Source organism: Oculina patagonica, chromosome 1 (assembly GCF_052425735.1).
Source record: "Oculina patagonica isolate OP01 chromosome 1, crgOcupat, whole genome shotgun sequence".
Taxonomy (NCBI): Eukaryota; Metazoa; Cnidaria; class Anthozoa; order Scleractinia; family Oculinidae; genus Oculina; species Oculina patagonica.
Window position 1 is genome coordinate 6,976,633 of NC_135758.1, and position 22,111 is coordinate 6,998,743.

General features: G+C 38.4%; 2 protein-coding genes across 2 annotated transcripts; one reads left to right on the top strand and one right to left on the bottom strand.

The window, feature by feature from the left end:
* The first annotated feature begins 135 nt into the window (after nucleotides 1-135).
* LOC144653894 (uncharacterized) lies at nucleotides 136-4,030 on the top strand. Its single transcript, XM_078514033.1, has 5 exons — nucleotides 136-210; nucleotides 508-595; nucleotides 1,368-1,502; nucleotides 1,818-1,958; nucleotides 3,189-4,030. The coding sequence occupies exons 2-5, from the start codon at nucleotides 526-528 to the stop codon at nucleotides 3,278-3,280; spliced, it is 438 nt and encodes a 145-aa protein (XP_078370159.1). The 5' UTR covers nucleotides 136-210; nucleotides 508-525; the 3' UTR covers nucleotides 3,281-4,030.
* On the bottom strand, nucleotides 3,339-20,752 carry LOC144653867 (kinetochore protein Nuf2-A-like). The gene is made up of 18 exons (XM_078513989.1): nucleotides 20,548-20,752; nucleotides 20,219-20,290; nucleotides 19,544-19,626; nucleotides 18,897-18,958; nucleotides 18,381-18,408; nucleotides 18,001-18,070; nucleotides 17,261-17,334; nucleotides 16,594-16,630; nucleotides 16,413-16,469; nucleotides 16,189-16,251; nucleotides 15,614-15,703; nucleotides 14,767-14,880; nucleotides 13,877-13,935; nucleotides 13,666-13,750; nucleotides 13,033-13,139; nucleotides 12,697-12,784; nucleotides 11,803-11,877; nucleotides 3,339-4,293 (listed from the first exon to the last, which is right to left on the bottom strand). The coding sequence occupies exons 1-18, from the start codon at nucleotides 20,710-20,712 to the stop codon at nucleotides 4,228-4,230; spliced, it is 1,395 nt and encodes a 464-aa protein (XP_078370115.1). The 5' UTR covers nucleotides 20,713-20,752; the 3' UTR covers nucleotides 3,339-4,227.
* Nucleotides 20,753-22,111: the final 1,359 nt, after the last annotated feature.

The following is a 22,111-nucleotide window of genomic DNA, read 5'->3' on the forward strand; positions in this document are numbered from 1 at the left end:
CACCGTTGAAAATCCAGTCCAGTCCAGTCTCACTCATTCCAACCTGTACTAAAACGGCGCGTATTGAAAGCTGGTCAGGGACACAAAAACTATCCTTACATAACATAACGAAATTCCGCTGACCATCTCTTGCGTGTTTTGAAAGGGACTTGAAAGGGAAAGGTAAACGGAAGAAGGAGTGGGGTTTCACTTTGGGCGTTTGCAGTTCAGGTGAGAAACTTGGAAAATTGGGGCGACAAAACAGGTTAAAGCTTCCCCTTTCTTTTGAATACTTTCGCCTCTGACAATCAGAGAATAATTCATGTAAAATGCAGCGATTAAAAAACAACTTTTATTTACATGCGATGGCACGCGCGCGGGATGCGAAAATATTTACGTGTGTATTCATTGAGCAAATTATAAAGCGTATGGCAAACTTATACTCTAAACAAAATTTCTATTATATCACTTGCTTTTTTATAATATAGATAGTGGAATCTGTTGTTGACGTATTTAATATCTTTACAGATTGATATCCAGTTCGAAATGTTTATAAAAGTGAGCATTTTTACCCTTTCTGTGTTGGGGATAATTTTATTCGACTTTCCTCAAACAGGTAAGCTTATAGATTAATTATTTTATTGTTGTAAATAGAATAAAAGAATTTAAATTAAAAAAAAAATCGTCGTGAATCTGCACGTTGATTTACAACCACCATTACGAAATACATTTTAAAATACTGTATTTAAGCGTTATTGTTGCATCGTTTCACTTCCGGTTTCATTCCTAAGCCTTGGGCGCTGACTTTGCGGTTTTCAGAAAAAACAGAACGCACTAAAAGCCATATTTTGTACAACACAAAGGCACTCACAGGAAGAATTCACAGAGAGAATTTATAGCTGGTATATTGGTTACCTACTACCTCACCTGTGTTTAAACATTTTTGGTGTTCTAGTGTGTTTTGTGGTTGTCCTGGTATTACAGACACCCCAACAAGTTTGCTAAGCAGAAAGGCTTCTGAAGAGTCCCTTGGTCGAGTCGAAACTCTGCGTCAGACTAACCATACACAAACTATGTTCTCACAAATGTTTGTTATCCTCTCGATTTTTTTGTGACTTTTTTTGTTACCCAGGACTTTAACCCACAACCACAACCCGCGACAGTTAGTTACACTCGTCTCCTTTTGTGAAAAGCGATGCCGTCTCAGTTGGTGCAAGGACCATGCACAATCCCCCCCCCCCCCCCCCACACCAAAAAAACAACATCCCAGGCGAGTTCTTGCTGGTTTAGTCAGTGCATTGATTGAGAATTCAACTCTTGTCAACTTGCATTCTTATTTGATCAGACTTAACATGTATTCAAAGTTTTCCTCTTCAATCTTACTTCAGCAACTTCTCTAAAATGCTACAATTGTGTTGGAGCAAAACAGGAACCCTATCAGGATGCTGGTTGTAGCAAAACCCAGAACTGTAGTGGAGCAGAAAATACTTGCATGATACGCATCAACAGAAACAAGTTATCTGGTATGTAACAAACCTATCAAAGGAAGTTTACCATTGTGTTTACCAAACACACATAATTCTGTAAAATGTGAAGATATACATGTATGATGATCTATGATAATGGCTAATACTAGTCATATAAGAAGTACTCATTGATCAATACCTGGGTTCAATACTGACATACATTTGCTAGCTACTGTTTATAGATAAATTTGAGAGACAATGAGAAATCAAAATCAAAATAAACCACAACAAATACATTGATTAGTAAATAATAAATACATTGATTGTAAATTTAATAACGGTGATTGATTACTTTAATTTTGGATTCTACAGACCCACAGACCTTTCAGTTAGAATGCAAGGCTGAGGTTGACTGTAAACGCTCGGGGACTGGCTGCATAAAGAACAATGATAAAACTACTTGTACACAGTGTTGTAAAAGTGACCTGTGCAATGCTCCCACGACCTTCAAAGGTAATCTTCAGTGTGTTTTGTTGTAATTATTGGTTTCGATTATTGCAGATCATGGCTTGACATCCGTAATATGGGAAAAGAAGCCGGCCCCATGCCCAGGGGGGGGTACTCCGGGATCAAAGAAACGGGGATGATTGAATGGAGGCTAAACTCAGGACCCAAAAAAATCCATAAGTCTCCCGACATTATCCAAACAAACGCCCCAAAAAATCCCTAGTCAAATTACCCCTAAATTGCCAAGGCCGCACCAAGGCACTTTAGTTTGATTTTAATACCCAAAACAATACCTGCCAAATTCTCCTACCCAAAAAAATCCCGGAATTGAAATTTCGACCCCCAAAAAATCCTTAGCACATCCCTGTCACTTGCATCCCGGAGTACCCCCCCCCCCCTGGGGCCCCATGTTCAAAATGGGCAATTGTACACAAACAGTAAGGGACTTACCATTATTTTTTTGAGGGGTGGGAGCAGGGGCAATTAAAAAAAAAAGATCCTGCACAGAAAAAAAAAAACAGCTGAAAAAAAATCGTGCAAGGGGAGCCATGGGGAAAAAACAGAACAAAAGAAAATATTTAAAAAACTGTCTTGCACAACCTAAAGGTGAATAGAAAGCGAAATATCTGCCCAGAAAAATTGCTCCAGAATGCATTGCAAACCTATGGGTACATCATGTATGCAAGTGGATTTTGTCGCTTGAAAATGCATGGCTCTTTAACAGCCACAAAAAACGAGCCTTGACAAAAAAAAGCCGACAAATTCAGGCTAAAAGGTGTAATTTTATTTTGAACCCTGGAATTTCTATGCCAAATTGGTCTCAGAAAGCAGGGGGCAGTTGTTTGTGCAAGTTCATTTCTTGCGACTATCTGCCTTTGGATCTGTAAGAATGATGCTAAATTTTAATTTGTGTGATGTTTGAAATTAAATTATTAAATTTTTGACTGCCTCGTCCCAGTCGCTTGCGATCATTGGGAGAAATGCTAGTTACTTATCGAGGAAAGCAGAGAGGGGGGGGGGGGGAGAAGGGAGAAACTCACCGCTCACCCACCGCTCGTGCTTTGTGCTTGCTCCCAAACCTCCCACTCGCGCTACGTGCTCACTCCCAATCCTCCCACTCACGACTCTTTATCAGAATTTGTGCTCAATCGGCCTTAGAAAAGCCTGTGGAGGAGGCAGTTTTGGTGATATAGCTGGGTAGTGTTCTGATTGATTGGATACTATATCTTTTATTAGTGACAGAGCCACCAACCACGTCAACATCAGGACGGATACAAGTTCTACCATTTTCATTCTTTCTGGCCACACTGACAGTGATCTGGTTTTGACTAAAATTCTCAAAAGTGTGTTAGACAAGATGGAAAAGATGAATGCTGCATGTGCAAATGGGCTAATAAAGTTAAATAAATTTATTATTAAACCATACTTATTAAGTTAATGGCATATCTCTGGCATGCTATGGCATTTCAAAAAATATTCATTCATGAGAGTTGTCAGACTTGCACTATGGACTACATTTTTAGTGTGTTTTCAAATTGATGATGACCACAGGGTAAAGTAACATTAAACTGAAAAACACTGTAGGCTTTGCAATACAATGTTAATGTATTTTTTCAAACCAGTTTTTAAAACAGAACTTTAATACAAGTCATGATACACTAGAGTTTAACTGGCTTGCATCAAAAAAGCAATCAGTGTTTTCTGTGGCAACCACTCAATTACGCTGCATATTATGTACATTGTGTTGAAGAGAGATACAGTGGAACCCTGATAACGATATGCCAAGGGGGCAGTAAAATTATATTGTTATATTGAGGAATCTTTATATCGGGGTTCCGTCCCATACATTTTACTATTGCCGGGACATAACATATTCATTGTTATATCGGGAATATCGTTATATCGAAGATTGTTATATCGGGGTTCCACTGTATAGATTTACAGAAATAACAGACTACTGAACAACATGGATACTGTAGCTTTAGTTTAGTTTAGTTTAGTTTTTTTGTAAGACTTGATGAGAAACTCATTTTATCTAGTTGCTTAATAATAAAAATATTGTTTAAATAAAAAAAAAACTTTAATTGAATGTCACATGATTGTTTTCTACAGGTTGTGTAGCTCAGAGACACTTGCAAACCATTTTGTCCTTCACGAGTACTTGACCACCCTATTCAAATGCATAGTGTAACATTTTGTAACCATACATGTACAATGTACATTATTTTTTTAACATCCAAGATTTCTAAAGTGTAAATATATATACATATATTGTTCATCTGTTATTGGCAGTCATAACTTTATCCCAGCCTCGGTTAAGTCCTTGGTGGTAGTTTTCCAGCTGAAAATAGGACAAAATGAGTTGAGTTTGGGGGCAGTTTGCATGGTGGGGTAGAGTAGCATGACACCACCAGAGCTGTTCTCTAGCAGAGCCCCGGTGCCACAAGGGACTTTTGTCTTTGGGCGACTTGTATAACTTTGGTAATGTGAAAAGCTTTTAAGTGTAATACTCCATAATTTTCGAGCTTTTTTTAAAGTTCGCGGACACCGTACCTCACCGATTTCGCTGAAATTTGGCATGCAGTCTTGTTTTAGGGTCCTAACTACCAAATGGATATTAAAAAGTTTCAATTCTTTTTATTTTGGAAAATATCGAGAAGGCCGATTTGAAGCGTCCGTGACGGCCCGCCAACATGGCGGATCGAAGGTGTTCTTGTTAGTTCGACACTGAACCTGCCGTCACAGTTTCTCGATCATACTTGGCATAGTTATAAAGAACTATCTTTCTTCTTTCTATATATCAAAATAGATTTGGCAAATGTTGAGTTTGGATGATCAACGGCCAAGAAGTTCGAAGGTATGTTAACGATGTTTTGAACAGTCTCAAATTTACTACAAAATGAAAGGCTAATAACTCCACTGTTATCTCGATTTAGAACAAGCCATTTACCATGAACAAAGCTTGTTCATTGGTGAATTGATTCCATTAATAAAAAAATTGGGGAAATGTAACCGTTAAGAATAAAAAATTATGGAACCTCTAGTAAATTGGCCATTTCAGCGCCAATTCAGCGGATCAGCTCATTTAACAGCAAATAATCGGGAGAAACATGAAAGGGTTACAGTCGTTTATAATAAGCAGTTTCCATGTATTCTTTGCTTATCTGAAACAAATACATGATCTTTGCCAAAGATATGGCGATTTTTGAGCGTACGATCGTTTCTCCAAATTTTTATGTCGGCAACTTTATTTTATTTGTTGTCGAGATTATACGCTGTTGTTATTCAATATTCGTTTCACAAGAACTTCTGTTGCTCGCATTTCCCAAATCACTGTTTAAGAAATTGCCCATTCCGTAACAGGGTCATTCTTACTTTTTCTTTAAAAATTACTAGGAAAGCAACAATGTCATAGAACGGTTTTGTACTAGTAAAAATACCTGTCACACAAAAATTCAACTGTTTGTGTTATCTGGATGTTTTCACAAATATGCAAATTTAGGAATTCTTAAAGTGCCTATCTTTAACTATTTCACGCTTAAAGATTCCTCTAAATCTTTTCGCCTACCTTTAGGACAAACGAAGTTTTGTGTCTCCAAGCAGAATGCTCGTTATCAGCAATGAAAGTCGAAGAGATACAGAAGCTCGAGTAAAATTCTAACTGCTGTGAAATGAACATCGTTTGAGCTTGACGTGTATTTATAGATTGCTCATTTAACAGCAAATAATCGGGAGAAACATGAAAGGGTTACAGTCGTTTATAATAAGCAGTTTTCAGGTATTATTTGCTTATCTTAAACAAATACATGATCTTTGCCAAAGATATGGCGATTTTTGAGCGTACGATCGTTTCTCCAAATTTTTATGTCGGCAACTTTATTTTATTTGTTGTCGAGATTATACGCTGTTGTTATTCAATATTCGTTTCACAAGAACTTCTGTTGCTCGCATTTCCCAAATCACTGTTTAAGAAATTGCCCATTCCGTAACAGGGTCATTCTTACTTTTTCTTTAAAAATTACTAGGAAAGCAAGAATGCCATAGAACGGTTTTATACTAGTAAAAATACCTGTCACACAAAAATTCAACTGTTTGTGTTATCTGGATGTTTTCACAAATATGCAAATTTAGGAATTCTTTAAGTGCCTATCTTTAACTATTTCACGCTTAAAGATTCCTCTAAATCTTTTCGCCTACCTTTTGGCCAAACGAAGTTTTGTGTCTCCAGGCAGAATGCTTGTTATCAGCAATGAAAGTCGAAGAGATACAGAAGCTCGAGTAAAATTCTAACTGCTGTGAAATGAACATCGTTTGAGCTTGACGTGTATTTATAGATTGCGCTCGAGCTCCGTTAATTAAGTTTATTCATTTGGCGATCAGATAAAAATCAATGAATGATCAGAGTTATTAAAGTCCATTTCTAAGCACGAGAGACACGGAAGTTTGTTTCAGAAGCATTTATGCATAGAAATACCGGTTTATTTTTGAGCGGGAAATCTGCATTTATAATAGCTGGGAGTTTGGGGTGTTTTTTGGTGTAGTTTTTTTTTGAGGGGGGGAGGGGGGGGGGAGGGAGTGTGGAAGTGGTGCCTTCCTATCCTCTTTTGTTCTTTTACACAGTGGCCTGAATTTGGAACAGTTCGGGGAATTGATTATCAATTACTCTTCGTTATGCCATGTCACCCCTTAATGTGGGAGCGCCGTGCCTCAATTTACGATAAAAAAATTTATGGCCGCCCGGTCCATTTATGTAGTTCTCCGCCAGGTCTCTCAATAGGCAGGTTACGAGCCTAGTGGCCCATCCGGCCGGAGCTCATACCGGTTTCCGCAACGTGAAGCGACAACGAGTATTTTTTACTCCACCCGGATGGGATGCTATTCCATCGCAGGGTTACCTCCCTTCCCGAAGAGCTAAAGATTGACTGGTAATCATTTTTTAACCTGGGTAAGGAAAGGGACTCTGGGAGTTGAGAGGCTTTCCAAAGAACTTAACGCATTGTCCCCCAAAAGCTCTATCCAGGACTGTTTGGTCCAGAGTCCAGCGCAGTGACCATTGTTAGGCCATCACGCTCCCCAACCGTGTAAGAAAGTGCAAAAATCTGCTTGTATAAGCCCTGGGGTTGTACAGTTTGGTACGAAATGTGGGCTTTTAAATGTGGTAGGTCTTATATCCGTGGTTGGGGTGCGGTGGCTTAAAGCGAAATTAAAAAAACTTCTTGTTTTCTGAAAAACGTTTTTATAAACTGATTTGAATTACATTAATGAATTAAAGGGACAGTGTCACCAAGATTTAATAAAATTTAATACTCTCAAGACGGTAACCTGTTAGGAAAAAAGTGGCCTTAAACTTTGACAGTTGACTTGGAAGAAATATATGGGCCTTGAATTGGGAGGGCTTATGAGAGAAAAGGATAAAAAGGGGAATTTCACAGAATCTGCTCAACAGCGTACTCTCGAACAGCTTTCATTTATCTGCCCACTGTCTTTTCTCTCTCCAGGTTTTAGTAAGGCCAGACCGCTATGAGTGGATTTACAATTCATATTAACACTTTTTTGAGATTTTTAAATCCCGGTTCGAGCTTTGGGGGGATATTGCGTTGAGTTCTTCGGAAAGCCTCTGTACTATCATACCGTATCTACTCGAATAAGCGCTGCCCCCGAATAAGCGCCGTCCTCGAATAAGCGCCGCCCCCGGCGCCGCAGTCCCGATGCGGCGCTTATTCAAGGAAATCTGTTTAACTAGAAACAGAATTCTTTTCCATTTCTTTCCATCAAAAGCGACGTTCTGCAGTTCAAAGTGCTTGTTTTACCGCTCAGTTTTTCTATTGAACATTCTTCAGTACAATCTTCAGCAAGAGACGACTTTTGGCAATCAGGGGACCCTATTTTAATAAATGTTAAGGATTAGATTCTTTGTGGCGTCAAACTTTTTAATAAGCGCCGCCCTCGAATAAGCGCCGCACTGGAGGCGTAAAAAATTTAATAAGCGCCGCGGCGCTTACTCGAGTAATTACGGTAGTCCCTTTCTTGACCTAGCTAGGTCGGCGATAAGGACATACGTGATGTAAGTCATGACGCATCACGAGAGGTGTCCTTATGGAGCTCGAGAGGTTCGACTTTAATAAAAAAAAAGTCCGAGATAACAAAAACAGCCAAGTTCTCACCTGCTTTTTTTGTAAAAATCTGGACGAAAAACATTTGTATCTTTTAACTTGCCCTAAAAAGAATTGATTCGAAATTCATTTCAAATCAATGAGGAAAATGTGTTAGCTTCACTGTTATGTTGTTCTTGCCGCGAGTAAGCCACGCCTTCTTCGAACACGATAATTACTGATGACACAAACGTAAAGTCATGTTCATTTCAAAATCAGCTCGCATTATGCTTATTAACAGATGAGCTCTTTTGTTCAACATTCAGACCACTGTGTCAGAGATCTAAAGAGGATTCGGAGGCACCACTTCCACCCCCTCCCCCCGCCTTCCTACAACAACACCAAAAAAACCCCCAAACTCCCAGCTATTATAAATGCAGATTTACCGCTAGAAGCCGAGTATTTTTTAACCGCGTCAGTCAATAATAAACCGGTATTTCTATGCATAAATGCTTCTGAAACAAACTTCCGTGTCTCTCGTGCTTAGAAATGGATTTTAATAACTCTGATCATTCATTGATTTTTATCTGATCGCCAAATGAATAAACTTAATTAACACATTTAAAAGCCCACATTTCGTACGAAACTGTACAACCCCAGGGCTTATACAAGCAGATTTTTGCACTTTCTTTCACGGTTGGGGAGCGTGATGGCCTAATAATTGTCACTGCGCTGGACTCTGGACCAAACAGTCCTGGATAGAGCTTTTGGGGGACAATGCGTTAAGTTCTTTGGAAAGCCTCTCAACTCCCAGAGTCCCTTTCCTTACCCAGGTTAAAAAATGATTGCCAGTCAATCTTTAGCTTTTCGGGAAGGGAGGTAACCCTGCGATGGAATAGCATCCCATCCGGGTGGAGTAAAAAATACTCGTTGCCGCTTCACGTTGCGGAAACCGGTATGAGCTCCGGCCGGATGGGCCACTAGGCTCGTAACCTGCCTATTGAGAGACCTGGCGGAGAACTACATAAATGGACCGGGCGGCCATAAATTTTTTATCGTGAATTGAGGCGCGGCGCTCCCACATTAAGGGTTGACATGGCATAACGAAGAGTAATTGATAATCCATTCCCCGAACGGTTCCAAATTCAGGCCACTGTGTAAAAGAACAAAAGAGGATACGAAGGCACCACTGATCATTCATTGATTTTTATTTGATCGCCAAATGAATAAACTTAATTAACGGAGCTCGAGCGCAATCTATAAATACACGTCAAGCTCAAACGATGTTCATTTCACAGCAGTTAGAATTTTACTCGAGCTTCTGTATCTCTTCGACTTTCATTGCTGATAACGAGCATTCTGCCCGGAGACACAAAACTTCGTTTGGCCAAAAGGTAGGCGAAAAGATTTAGAGGAATCTTTAAGCGTGAAATAGTTAAAGATAGGCACTTTAAGAATTCCTAAATTTGCATATTTGTGAAAACAGCCAGATAACACAAACAGTTGAAGTTATGTCTGACAGGTATTTTCACTAGTATAAAACCGTTCTATGGCATTCTTGCTTTCCTAGTAATTTTTAAAGAAAAAGTAAGAATGACCCTGTTACGGAATGGGCAATTTCTTAAACAGTGATTTGGGAAATGCGAGCAACAGAAGTTCTTGTGAAACGAATACTTGAATAACAACAGCGTATAATCTCGACAACAAATAAAATAAAGTTGCCGACATAAAAATTTGGAGAAACGATCGTACGCTCAAAAATCGCCATATCTTTGGCAAAGATCATGTATTTGTTTAAGATAAGCAAATAATACCTGAAAACTGCTTATTATAAACGACTGTAACCCTTTCATGTTTCTCCCGATTATTTGCTGTTAAATGAGCAATCTATAAATACACGTCAAGCTCAAACGATGTTCATTTCACAGCAGTTAGAATTTTACTCGAGCTTCTGTATCTCTTCGACTTTCATTGCTGATAACGAGCATTCTGCTTGGAGACACAAAACTTCGTTTGTCCTAAAGGTAGGCGAAAAGATTTAGAGGAATCTTTAAGCGTGAAATAGTTAAAGATATAGGCACTTTAAGAATTCCTAAATTTGCATATTTGTGAAAACAGCCAGATAACACAAACAGTTGAATTTTTGTCTGACAGGTATTTTTACTAGTATAAAACCGTTCTATGACATTCTTGCTTTCCTAGTAATTTTTAAAGAAAAAGTAAGAATGACCCTGTTACGGAATGGGCAATTTCTTAAACAGTGATTTGGGAAATGCGAGCAACAGAAGTTCTTGTGAAACGAATATTGAATAACAACAGCGTATAATCTCGACAACAAATAAAATAAAGTTGCCGACATAAAAATTTGGAGAAACGATCGTACGCTCAAAAATCGCCATATCTTTGGCAAAGATCATGTATTTGTTTCAGATAAGCAAAGAATACATGGAAACTGCTTATTATAAACGACTGTAACCCTTTCATGTTTCTCCCGATTATTTGCTGTTAAATGAGCTGATCCGCTGAAATTGCGCTGAAATGGCCAATTTACTAGAGGTTCCATATTTTTTTAGTCTTAACGGTTACATTTCCCCAATTTTTTTATTAATGGAATCAATTCACCAATGAACAAGCTTTGTTTATGGTAAATGGCTACTTCTAAATCGAGATAACAGTGGAGTTATTAGCCTTTCATTTTGTAGTAAATTTGAGACTGTTCAAAACATCGTTAACATACCTTCGAACTTCTTGGCCGTTGATCATCCAAACTCAACATTTGCCAAATCTATTTTGATATATAGAAAGAAGAAAGATAGTTCTTTATAACTATGCCAAGTATGATCGAGAAACTGTGACGGCAGGTTCAGTGTCGAACTAACAAGAACACCTTCGATCCGCCATGTTGGCGAGCCGTCACGGACGCTTCAAATCGGCCTTCTCGATATTTTCCAAAATAAAAAGAATTGAAACTTTTTAATATCCATTTGGTAGTTAGGACCCTAAAACAAGACTGCATGCCAAATTTCAGCGAAATCGGTGAGGTACGGTGTCCGACCAAAGTTCGAATCTTATAGACTATGACAATTAAGAGAGGGACATGGGGGTTTGCCGTGTTGCGATTTTTTTAATGCAGTGTAGCAGTGAATGAGATCCCATCTTGTGGTGTTGGGGTGATCTCAAACCCTACGATGTGCAATGTTAACTTTGTGTTTTTAAACCTACGGTGTTCGGTGAAACAAAATTATTTGCGGTGTTACCTTTCCGATGCTTGTCAGAACTTATTTAGCTCTCATGCATATATTTGTGACAAAAGACAATAAATATTGGGTAGTTAATCTTTGATGTACTTAACATGTAGCTGCCAATCCCAAGCCGTTTTCATTGATAAGTAACTGGCTGTACACCCAAGATTTTGTTACATAAGAGCTTTTGGGCACTCTGCAATTATACTGAGAGCACAGCTTTGCACCATATTGGAAAATTGCCATCATGCTGTAGTTAAAGGCCCCCCGTCAGCGTCATGAAGTACAATGTATTTCATTAGTGCGAGATTCCACATTAATAATATTAGGGTTTTCAAAACAAGCCTGGTTACAAGTACATGTATGTGGCGGGTTACCCTGGTCACAGCAACTGCTCGGGACATTCCAAGCCTGGCGTTGTCACAGCCACCTACTCTTTCAGTTGCTGAAGCCTACTTCAAAACACTTTGAAATCCCTGCACATCGAACATGGGACTTTGCTACACTCTTCCATACCTGTGCTAACATCTGTTGATATGCTGTACGTAGTTTTTCCATGTCCTGCTCATGATGATCTTCCTCTTCCTTGACCTGTGGTATAATAACATTAAGACCACTTGTAGCTACACATACTCAGGGTGTTCATTAGGCATCAGGGATCGGAGAATTCTCCGGCTACTACGTAGAATTCTCCGGCTAAATTTCAAAGGCCTGTACCTATTTTTTATTAAGATGTGAAACCTTTAAAAATCATCCTCCAGTTACTTTACACTATTCTCCCCCTGTTGAAATTCTTTATGAAAACCCTGCATACTTTTTCAGAACCCAATCTCAAACTGGGACCAAAATAAATTATTTACATGGCAGTACTGGCTTACCGTAGTCAGAAGAAAAGGGAAGCCACAAGCCATGCGGCCCACACTGTCGGAGCTTATCCCGGTTTCTGTAGCATTATGGGGCTAGTAATATTTCTATCCCCCCTTGAATAGGATGCTAGTACATTTGCAGGGTTCCCCTCCACCAGCATTATGTCGCCGGTACCCATTTAAATACACCTGGGTGGAGAGAGGCACTATGAGAGTAAAGTGTATTGCCCAAAATCACAACACAAATTACCCTGGCCGGGGCTCAAACTGGTTCCGCTCGATCCGGAGTCCAGCGCACTAACCATTAGGCCACCACGCCTCCCACAGTAGTCAGTGGAATCTTGATAAAATGTCATCTGGGCATAGCATTATTCGTTCCATAGTTGTTTACATTGGAAAAGTGGTTAGGAAAGTTTTCTTGCAGGCATACACGTAGTATAACCAAATAAAACAAACCCCAAGTTTACACAACCAAAGATTCAAGAATCAATCCCTTATTAATTTTTAACATTAAAATAATTCAATCAACTTTAACAAAACATACCATTCTTGACAGATTGGCCATCTGCTTGTCTTGTCCCTCCAGGTAATTTTCCTTCTCTGCTATCTTCTTTTCTAAATGTGCCTGCTCCCTTCAAAATATAATAGAGAAGTTCGATTTAATTACATGTAGCCAAGTGAATATGTTTTTCATTGCAAGTACTTAAATTGTACAATCTGGTGCAGTCATGAAGATTGTTTTTTGACACTAGTAGCTTAGTCTTCTTACTGCCATTAATATTATTTTTTGGGATGTCACGCAACACTTTCCCCCAGGGAGCATTGCTTGACTTCACACAAAATGGCTTGGAAGGAGACTACTAGTAGCTGGGCAATTTACCTTTTTAATTGATCTGTAGCATCGTGGTTGGCAGCAACCTTCTTATCATACTGCCTCATCAGTCGGGAAAGTTTCTCTTGTTTTGAGGCCTGCTGTCTGCGGAGTTGCTAATTTGAAAATATTAAATAAATTAATTTCATTACTTTGTTGTGCATTGTACATTCCTTGTAAAAAGAAATAATTATCAGTTACAACTACCTACATGGACATTGTAGGCTAATTTGTGGCTACAGCATTTTCAGTGCCAAGTACACTAGCAGGAATGAACCATTCCACGTGGTAAGACTCAAGTGGGCAAACCATCCAAAAATCAAAGAAATGATTCATCTATCCAGGTACATTAGGGCCATTTTATAACAAATTGAAACACCCACGACTGTATCAATTTAAATATCATATTGAAGAAAGTCCTGACAACCCGATCATTAATTTTGTTGAAAGGTGTGAAGACTTCAAGGAGCCTACAGTGTACATGTTTTCCAAGGAGATCACAAATTATTGACCGTGAAAAAAAAAAAAAAAAAAAACAGATGCAGAATTTTTGTGACTACAGTAGGAGAGTTTAACAACAATGCTAACCAACATTGGGCTGATTTAACTTTTTAGTAAGGATTATTAGACATGTACATGTACCTCTATCTTTGCAGTCATGTCTCTTAGCACTTCTTTTTGACTGACATTTTTATCTTGAAGCTCTTCAAGCTTGGCAGTCTCCTCTCTGAGAGAACAATACAAAAGCAAGGCAGTGTAAGATGATGTTTTATTTGGTTACAACGTACAGTGTTGTGTATGTCTAAGGGGGAACTGTACAGTGCATATAATAATAAACATAAAGGTCCATTACCGCAGTTTATCCATGTCGAGGCCAATTCCTGTTATCATTTTCAAGGCTGTCTGGCCATCCTGTTAGACATCCAAGAAGAAGATAAACTTTTTATTAGTAGGATAAGGGTACTACTTGTACACTTTACATCCGGGGTAAAAGGATGGGTCTGTCTTGGAAAGTAGCACAAATAAAAGGGGTGTCGGATGATAAATGCAAGACTTTGTGAGACGGCGAGACCGACACCTCTTTTCGGAACCCGAGACTTTTTAGCCTTGCAAAAGAAATCCGAGACTTTGAGAAGGCATCAAAGAAAAATTAATTGGACATGATGCAACCTCTGAAATTTGGCTAAAATTTTGCGAGAAATACTTTTTTTGATGGACCATTCACCACCCCTAATAAAGTTAGTAGCAGTCCAGAAAGGTATACACTGTTGATAAGAGGTATGATCAATGCTGTTTTACAATGTACAAATAATATAATTATGTTCTGTTAGGCACAAAGAGTTTGGGTAATGATGACAACCATGGTGGTGAGAATGCCTTAAAGATCAGGGGGCAGTTGGTGGAGCAAGGGAAATGCTAAGCCCATCCATTGCTCTCCAAACATGAAAGACTTTAGCTAGCTGTCTGCATGCATTGCAGGCCTATAAAAATAGTAATTTTATCTACATGTATGTCTCTGCATACAGTCAGGTTATAGGTCTACATTTTAATAGGGGTTTTGGTAGATAACTACATGTATCTCAAGTGCTCTTGACTTATACAACTACTGCAGAATAATGACAATACTGTATATTGCTCTCTGCACACATTGCAGGCCTACAATGCTGGAAATAATAATACACAGTATAGGTACGGTGTACATGTATATATATCAGGCTCAGGTATTAACAAGTGTACACACACCTCTGTATACTGCAGGCTGCTATCTTGCTGGGCACAGATTTCTTGTAGCCGGGTATTTCTCTCATCCCTGGCTTCTCTGACAGACTGCACTGCACTTGTCAGACGAGCCAATTCCTTTCAAAACAGGGGTATGATTACAATCAAATCAAACTTACAGCTGATTCAAACAATATTGCTTTCAGTTGAAACTTCTGGGTGATACAATGTGTAAGCTAGTGTTTATACATAATATCTTCCGAAAGATTTTGAAGTACCTAGAAATCACAACAATGTTTCATAGTCCCGGCATATCCAATCGAACAAAATCGAACCAAAAATCAATTGAACCCAATGGAACACCGATCGTTTGATTGGGTAGGTAATCGAACAAAATCGAACATCTATTTTGCTGTGAGTTCGATTTTCGATTTTCCAATCGGACCAATGGAACACAATAGAACTCAATCCGATTCGATTTTGTTTGGAATCCGTCTCTTGATAAGTAAATCACGCAGGAATAACTAGGGGGACAGTGTGCACACCATACAAAATGTCCACAATATAAACAAACAGGAGTTCGGTAATCAAACGTTAGATTGAGTTTGATTGTCGACTGTTCAGTAATTGAACCTTCAACTTTGTTCGATTGTCGACTGTTAGTTAATCGAACATTCGATTTTGTTTGAATGGCCCAATTTTATTGTGAGTTCGATTACCGAACCCAATTGAATGATTGGTGTTCGATTGGGTTCGATTTATTTACGAAACGTTCGATTGGATACGCCGGGCATAGTGCATGTACTTGACTGTATTTAAGCATACTGATTCAATGAACAACACATACAAGAACACACGTTATCGTACTTACCCCTTTAAATCTGTCAGGTGACTGTACAATCTTGGCTTTAAGACTTTCACAGTCTTGCTTCAAAGCAGCTAAGTTTACTTTTACTTCGGCCTAAAACAAATTATGTCAACATAATATATTAATAATAATAATAATTATAATAATAATTTATTTCTAGTGCATTACATTAAAAATCTCAATGCCCTTACAAGTAAAAAATATTTAAAATTACAATATAGGATAAATACTAATTCTTAAAATCTAAAGTTCATTAAAAATACTAAAATTCATAAAAAAAAAAAAATAAATAAAAAAAAATACTGAAGCTCATTATAAATACTAAAATTCATTAAAAAAGAAAATACTAAAGATCATATGAAAAAACGTTTAGCTTAGTTTTAAAAGTGTCCCGATGGGGCACTCCTCACAAGTGGGAGACTGTCCACATGTTGGCGCGGGAAGCGCGCCCACAACTTGGTCTAAGACTGGACTCTGCAGTCGCAGATGATCAACTGGTTGGCATTTATATTTAAAGGTTCTTTGTTAACCAAGCATAAAATATGTAATCAGCAGTAAAATAATGATCAAAGTTCAACCTTTTTTGAACTGAGTTCAGCATTATAGGTCTTCAGTTGTTGAAAGTTTTTCACTTCTGCAGCCTATATCAACATTTTGAAAAAGAAAAAAAAAAAACACAGGTTAACAACGAGTCATACAGATCAACATTACAACAGAGGTACATGTACACATCATTGTATATAATTACCCAGTAAATAAAATTTCCACAGCTGGTATAATATTGCTTTAAGTTCGCACTAACCTGCTGTTTGTTGAGGTCACTAACACTATTTTGTAATTCTTGGACTTCACTGTCAAGCTAATGATTGGAAACAAAAAAAGGCACTGTAAGCTAAAACAGTCATACAGTATGTACACTGCACAGTTACATGTATCATCTATAATTTTGACAAACTAAGATGTATTTTATAGTCTACCCATACCTTTTGTACTTGTTGTTCCTCCTCTGCTCTTTTTGCTCTGCATGATCAACAAAGCATTATATTTACATTTTATACCATGCCAAGAAAACACCAACAGAAACAGGAAAGCCGTAATCGACGTATCAACCCAACCTCCCACGTGCGCTGCGACACCGAGAAGAGCGACAGGAGTAAAAGACCACAGACGCCCAGTCACCCCACCCCCAAGGCCGACCGGCCGTGGGACCAGAACCACAGGCATACTAGTATGTTTACAAGGTACATGAAGTAAAAATAAATTAAAATAACTATTATATGTTGCCATTTATCTGGAGGTTCAAGGGAATGAGGGCTCAAAAATCAAGATCCCACTGTTACAAAGTACTGCTCTTCTCCCCCCTGGATGGGATGCTACATGTACATCTGTACTGTATATGCTATTGCAGGTAAGCCTACAACTTCACCTTGTCCCCTGCCTCTTCCTCCTCTTTCCCCCCCCCCCAAAGTCAAACACACACACCCCCTACACCCTGTAACACTTTTTTTTATCAGGATATTCTTGGGCTAACAGTTTGGGTGGAGAGAGACACAGTGATCTTAAGAAATGTGTCTTGCCCATAAACATTGCACATAATTACAGTTATGTACATGTAATACAGTAGCTCCATAATTATGACTAACATCTTACTTAAGTTCCAATATTTTTTTCTGGAGTTCTTGATTCCGTGCAAGCAACTGCTGACGTTGCTCAGTGGCTGTGTCCTAAATTCCATGCAATAAAAATAAACATACATGTAGTTTATGTAAATGTTTTGTTGTGCAACATACTTGTATCAACGTGGATCATTAATAATGTGATTAATGACTAGACTGAGGTAAAATTTATGTTGTAAGGGGTTGAGGGTAGGGGTGGGGGAGGTGGGGGGGGGGGGTTGCTTGCTTTGAATAATTATTGTAAGTTATAATAATTATAACTTACAATAATTATTCAAAGCAAGCAACACCCAAAAAAGCAACCTCCCCACCCCTTTCTCCCTTGCAACCCCAATCATAAAAAACATACAGTCCATGAAGGGTTCCAGATACATGAACTTTTAACTTACAATAAAGTGTCAACAAGGAAATCCAACAGGTCACAGGTTACATGTATATGGAACGGCCGAATCCCACCAAATAAAAATAATAAATGAAACCAAAAAATAAAAAATTGTCGGAGTGAATTGTTTGGCCAGGTAGCTGACATTGTTGGGTTTTTGACCCAGGACCCAGCCCCCTTATTAGAACACTACTTAACATGTGTACATGTACAGTGTATGTGTCTACAGGGTACATACACTTGTATTAATTTTAGTGAACTACTGTATTAGTGATAACAGCAATGTAGGTTCTCAGACATGTAAATTAGAAATAAACAACATGAGCACTCACCACTTCTGCAAGTGCTTTTTCATAAATGTGTTCTCGTGAAGCCTTGAATTTTGTGAAGTTAACAATGGCACTAAAAGATATTTGAAATATTGTTAATGTACAGTTGACAGAAAAAATGGCACACTCATTTGATTGAACAATTAGTGAGAACTGAGCATTAATCAGACTTGCTTACAAGTCGAGCTCACAGAGGGTGAAGCGTGGAAGCGAGCGCAAAGCGTGAGAGCGGGCGGGAGCGCCCCCCGAGTCTAATATAAACAAAAAAGAAAAGAGGAGAAAAAAATTTTATAAAAAAAAAAAAAAAAAAAATTCCATTTTTTGCCTTCCTTAATCCTAGTATTAGTACATGTTAGATAGGAAGATAGCGTAAAATGCCCTACCTTATACAATGCAGAGTACGTTTTGGTTCTGAAAGTAAAAGAACAGCATCAAGAAGAATAAAATGTTAGTCAGAGCACTCGATGTCATGCAGTAACCATAAATTATATACAAACTACTGGTGATAATGAAATTACACCCTGTTTAATATGTCACATGCACTGAATGTATTCTTAAGACAAGCATGGACACTGTTGTATGTACTGGTAGGGACTATAGAAACAAGGCTGTGTTATCAGTGACAGATTCATACTCTTGCAAGTTGCAACAAGTTGTAGCCCAGAATAAGTGAGAGCCCAGATTAAAAAATACCTGAAGTGAGTGAATATTTTAGAAGAGCACCTTTTGTTTTAAATGGCAAAAAGGTTGGGGGCTAAAACCATCACTCCCCTCCCCTCCCTCACCTTTAACCCCCCCCCCCCCCAAACACACACACACACATCTGCTACTGGGTAATCAGGTTTAACACCCTTTGAAAATGTACAATACTGAATACTGTACAATGTGAATTAACTTACTTGGTGCAACTATGTCAAAGATGCTGAAATTTTCCACTCCACAAGCAAACATGAATCGTTGCCTGAAAGAAACAGTGGTGTAGTGATACTGTTTTTGTAATACATGTACCTGTATTATTCAGTACATCGCATTTCCTCTTTTCGGCACAAGACTCAGACTGCATGGCATGGTACAGATGGTGTTGTTGTTGACGATGATGTCAGACTGTGTACATCTATGGCCCGAAGCTTACTATCATTATACATGTAGTCATTATACATGTACATGTACTTTTGGTTCTCTACCAGATTGTACCAGATAAAATTGTACATTTACTGGTAGTGAATTCCTTCCATGCCCCCCCCCGCCCCCCCCGGGTGGTATTTTCTCCTTTGTTCTGGTGTATTTTATTGGTGAATTTATTTATATCACAGTTTGCCTGCAATTAATAAATATATATATTTCCGTATTTTCTCTTATAGTCGCCTCGGTTATAAGCGCCGCCGACTGAACATTGTCAAGCTATTTCAAACAAAAAATAAATTTTGGGTTATTATACCTTCATACATGTATGTATATAAACTTACATCTTTTACAGGTACAGGTTATACTAGTTACAGTGCATGGTTAAAAGCATGGTTAGATAATCAATAAAAAATATACTTACAAAGCTAGTGCTAGAATCACTAATGGAGCACTTTCTTCATGAAGTTCTGGGTGTTCAAAGGCATCCATTGACTTGAACTGAGGCTGTATACCAAGAAAATGTTGTCTTGTTATGTTGTCACTGCAAACCCCCTCCCCCCTTTGCCCCTGGGGGCCCTGGTTTTGTTTTTTGGTTCTCACATGTACATTGATTGTGCCCCTATTTTATAGAAAGTAGGCTATATGTAGATGGTAAGAGGACCTTAGGTTTAAGCCTGAATTTTACTTGCAATGCAAGGATAAGGGCAAACACAAGAATCCATACAAACAGGGTGTGAAATGACACAAGCTCAAGGATGAAAGCAGATTTTTTGAAGCATCACATGTATACTTGTGATTCTTTATGTTTGTGCTTGCCTCTGGACGGGCCGGGAAAGCCAGACTTTAAAGCACCGTACCTTGCATGTCGAAAAACATAGCAGCTATTGGTAAAAACAATATCCAGTGTACTAAATGGCTACAGTGCCCTCCACAGAAGTAAACGTATAATGCTTATGTGAACTACACTGTCTTTTTACTCAGTCTCATTGTAATCTTTTTACACCAAATTGCTCTCAATCGGTAGCAGTCTCTCACACAAGGCAATAAACTGTTAAGTCCCAAAACAACAAAATTATTCTGCACATCTTTTATTTACCTGTGTAAGTTGCTCAGGGCAAACACCAAAGTTTGAAAGAACTCCAATATAGAACCGTTTCATCTGCTGAAACTAAAAACAAATTTATACAGAATCAAAAGACCTGAGATTAACTCATACTATCAGACAGTAAGCTTGAATCCTGCATGCCTTGATTTTCTTACTACTCTCCAATGAAAAAATATAAAATCTTGCTGATCGAGCTACGAACAGTTGTAAAATATGTTATATGGCTACGGCCTGCAATGCAATGCACAAGCACAAGCTTAACCAATTGGTTTACACAGAAGTTGTCCTTAAAAAATTATTTTTATCGATGTACAACATACCTGTGGTCGCGAAAGATCGTCAAGACTTAATGCAACTTGTGATCCAAACATTGACTTGCAATTTGCTACGGCTTCTTCGCTTGTTAAAATGGGAAATCGGAATTTGTTGTGTTCGGAAGCCATGTTGAAAGAATAAAATGGCGGACTGCTTCGGTTCAAATTCATCCGCTCTTATTATCGGACATTTTGATTGGTTCCGCGGTTCTGACGTCATGTCACTCCTGTCCCTACCCTACTGAGGTCAGTCGGATTGCGTTGCGTGACATCGCTTTGTCGCGTGGAGATAGGTTTCATCTCAAGCCCTCGAAAATCGACACAAGACAAAAGTTAATTTAAAAGTTTAATAGTCCCTAGCATGCATTTACAAAAAGAACATAAAGAAAAGGGCTACCCGTACACAAATGTAGTCCAAGCACTCAAACAGGTTTGAAAGCGTGATCCACGCGTGTCGAGAAAAATGCATTCACGCGTGTCACACTTGCGAGATTCGCCCGAGAGATTTTGGAGTTTCGAGCGAGGAAATTTCCTCGCTCGAAACTGTGTTAACCGGAATGATTTCTTCATTTTGTGACATTTAGCAGGACGGAAACCACAAAACACATATCAAGTTATTCACTTAGCAATCGGGCACGAAAAGCCAAAAATGATGCCTCTGGCTTGCAGATAAACATTCACAAAACATAATACGTTGTTTTCACCCTTAAAATATTTATAACATTTCACGGTTTAATAGTCAGCTCAGTTATGTAGATTCTTTATTATGTACGCAAAATATCCCTTATTATAGGAATATAACGAAGCTTTTTAACAACGCGAACAAAATTTACGCGTAATTGAATTAACGCGAATTTAAGAAAAGTTCGGGTCAGATGCTTGTAGTAAACGTGTTTAAATAATAAAATTAACGCGAATTGTTGAAATTCGTGTTAATAACATGTATCGTTAATTTTCTATAATAAGGTAAATGTAGTTTAAATGCAAATTTGTAAAAAAAGTATTATGGAGAAACAGGAACAGAAACGACGCTTGGAGGCACAAAGAACAATGCATAAAAGAAGGAAATACAAATTCTGGTCGCATTTGCTGTCGAAATTTAAACTGCGACAGGTAGCAACAGTTCTTTAATATTTTGCCATCTTTTTTGGTTTGTTTTTGTTTTGTTCTTTTGTTTTTATCTATTTCAAGCCCAATATAGCAAGCCACTTTATGATATTGACCCAAGCAAACAGTCACGTCACCAAATTCCATAGGGTCAAACTCGGCAAAACCATCGATCTTTCAACGATGTTTATAATCCTCAGAAATTGTTGATGGCATAAGGATAACCTTTACACCGTAAAAGGAGATCGGAAGCAATGAATTGATAAGAAGGCGTGTATGCACGTGTGACACGCGCGCGAGAGAAAATTAAAAACCCAATTTCCGGTCATAACAAGAATCCCCCACCTAAATGCTACACGCTATTTATGATGCGCCTATTTTAACCGCTCATTACTTGACCAGAGAAGTATGCTTGTTCGAGATAACATATTTTAATTTTGGTATTAGCAGGAAGATTTCACTT

Excerpts from the sequence above, each read along its gene's own strand:
- LOC144653867 (XM_078513989.1), bottom strand. The coding sequence starts at position 20,712 with ATGAATTTGAACCGAAGCAGTCCGCCATTTTATTCTTTCAACATGGCT. Across the intron at positions 16,631-17,260 it reads AAAAAAATATTGGAACTTAA|AGCAAAAAGAGCAGAGGAGG; the intron begins GTAAGATGTTAG and ends TTGATCATGCAG. Across the intron at positions 12,785-13,032 it reads GCTACAGATCAATTAAAAAG|GGAGCAGGCACATTTAGAAA; the intron begins GTAAATTGCCCA and ends TATATTTTGAAG.
- LOC144653894 (XM_078514033.1), top strand. The coding sequence starts at position 526 with ATGTTTATAAAAGTGAGCATTTTTACCCTTTCTGTGTTGGGGATAATT. Across the intron at positions 1,503-1,817 it reads CAACAGAAACAAGTTATCTG|ACCCACAGACCTTTCAGTTA; the intron begins GTATGTAACAAA and ends TGGATTCTACAG. Across the intron at positions 1,959-3,188 it reads TGCTCCCACGACCTTCAAAG|TGACAGAGCCACCAACCACG; the intron begins GTAATCTTCAGT and ends ATCTTTTATTAG.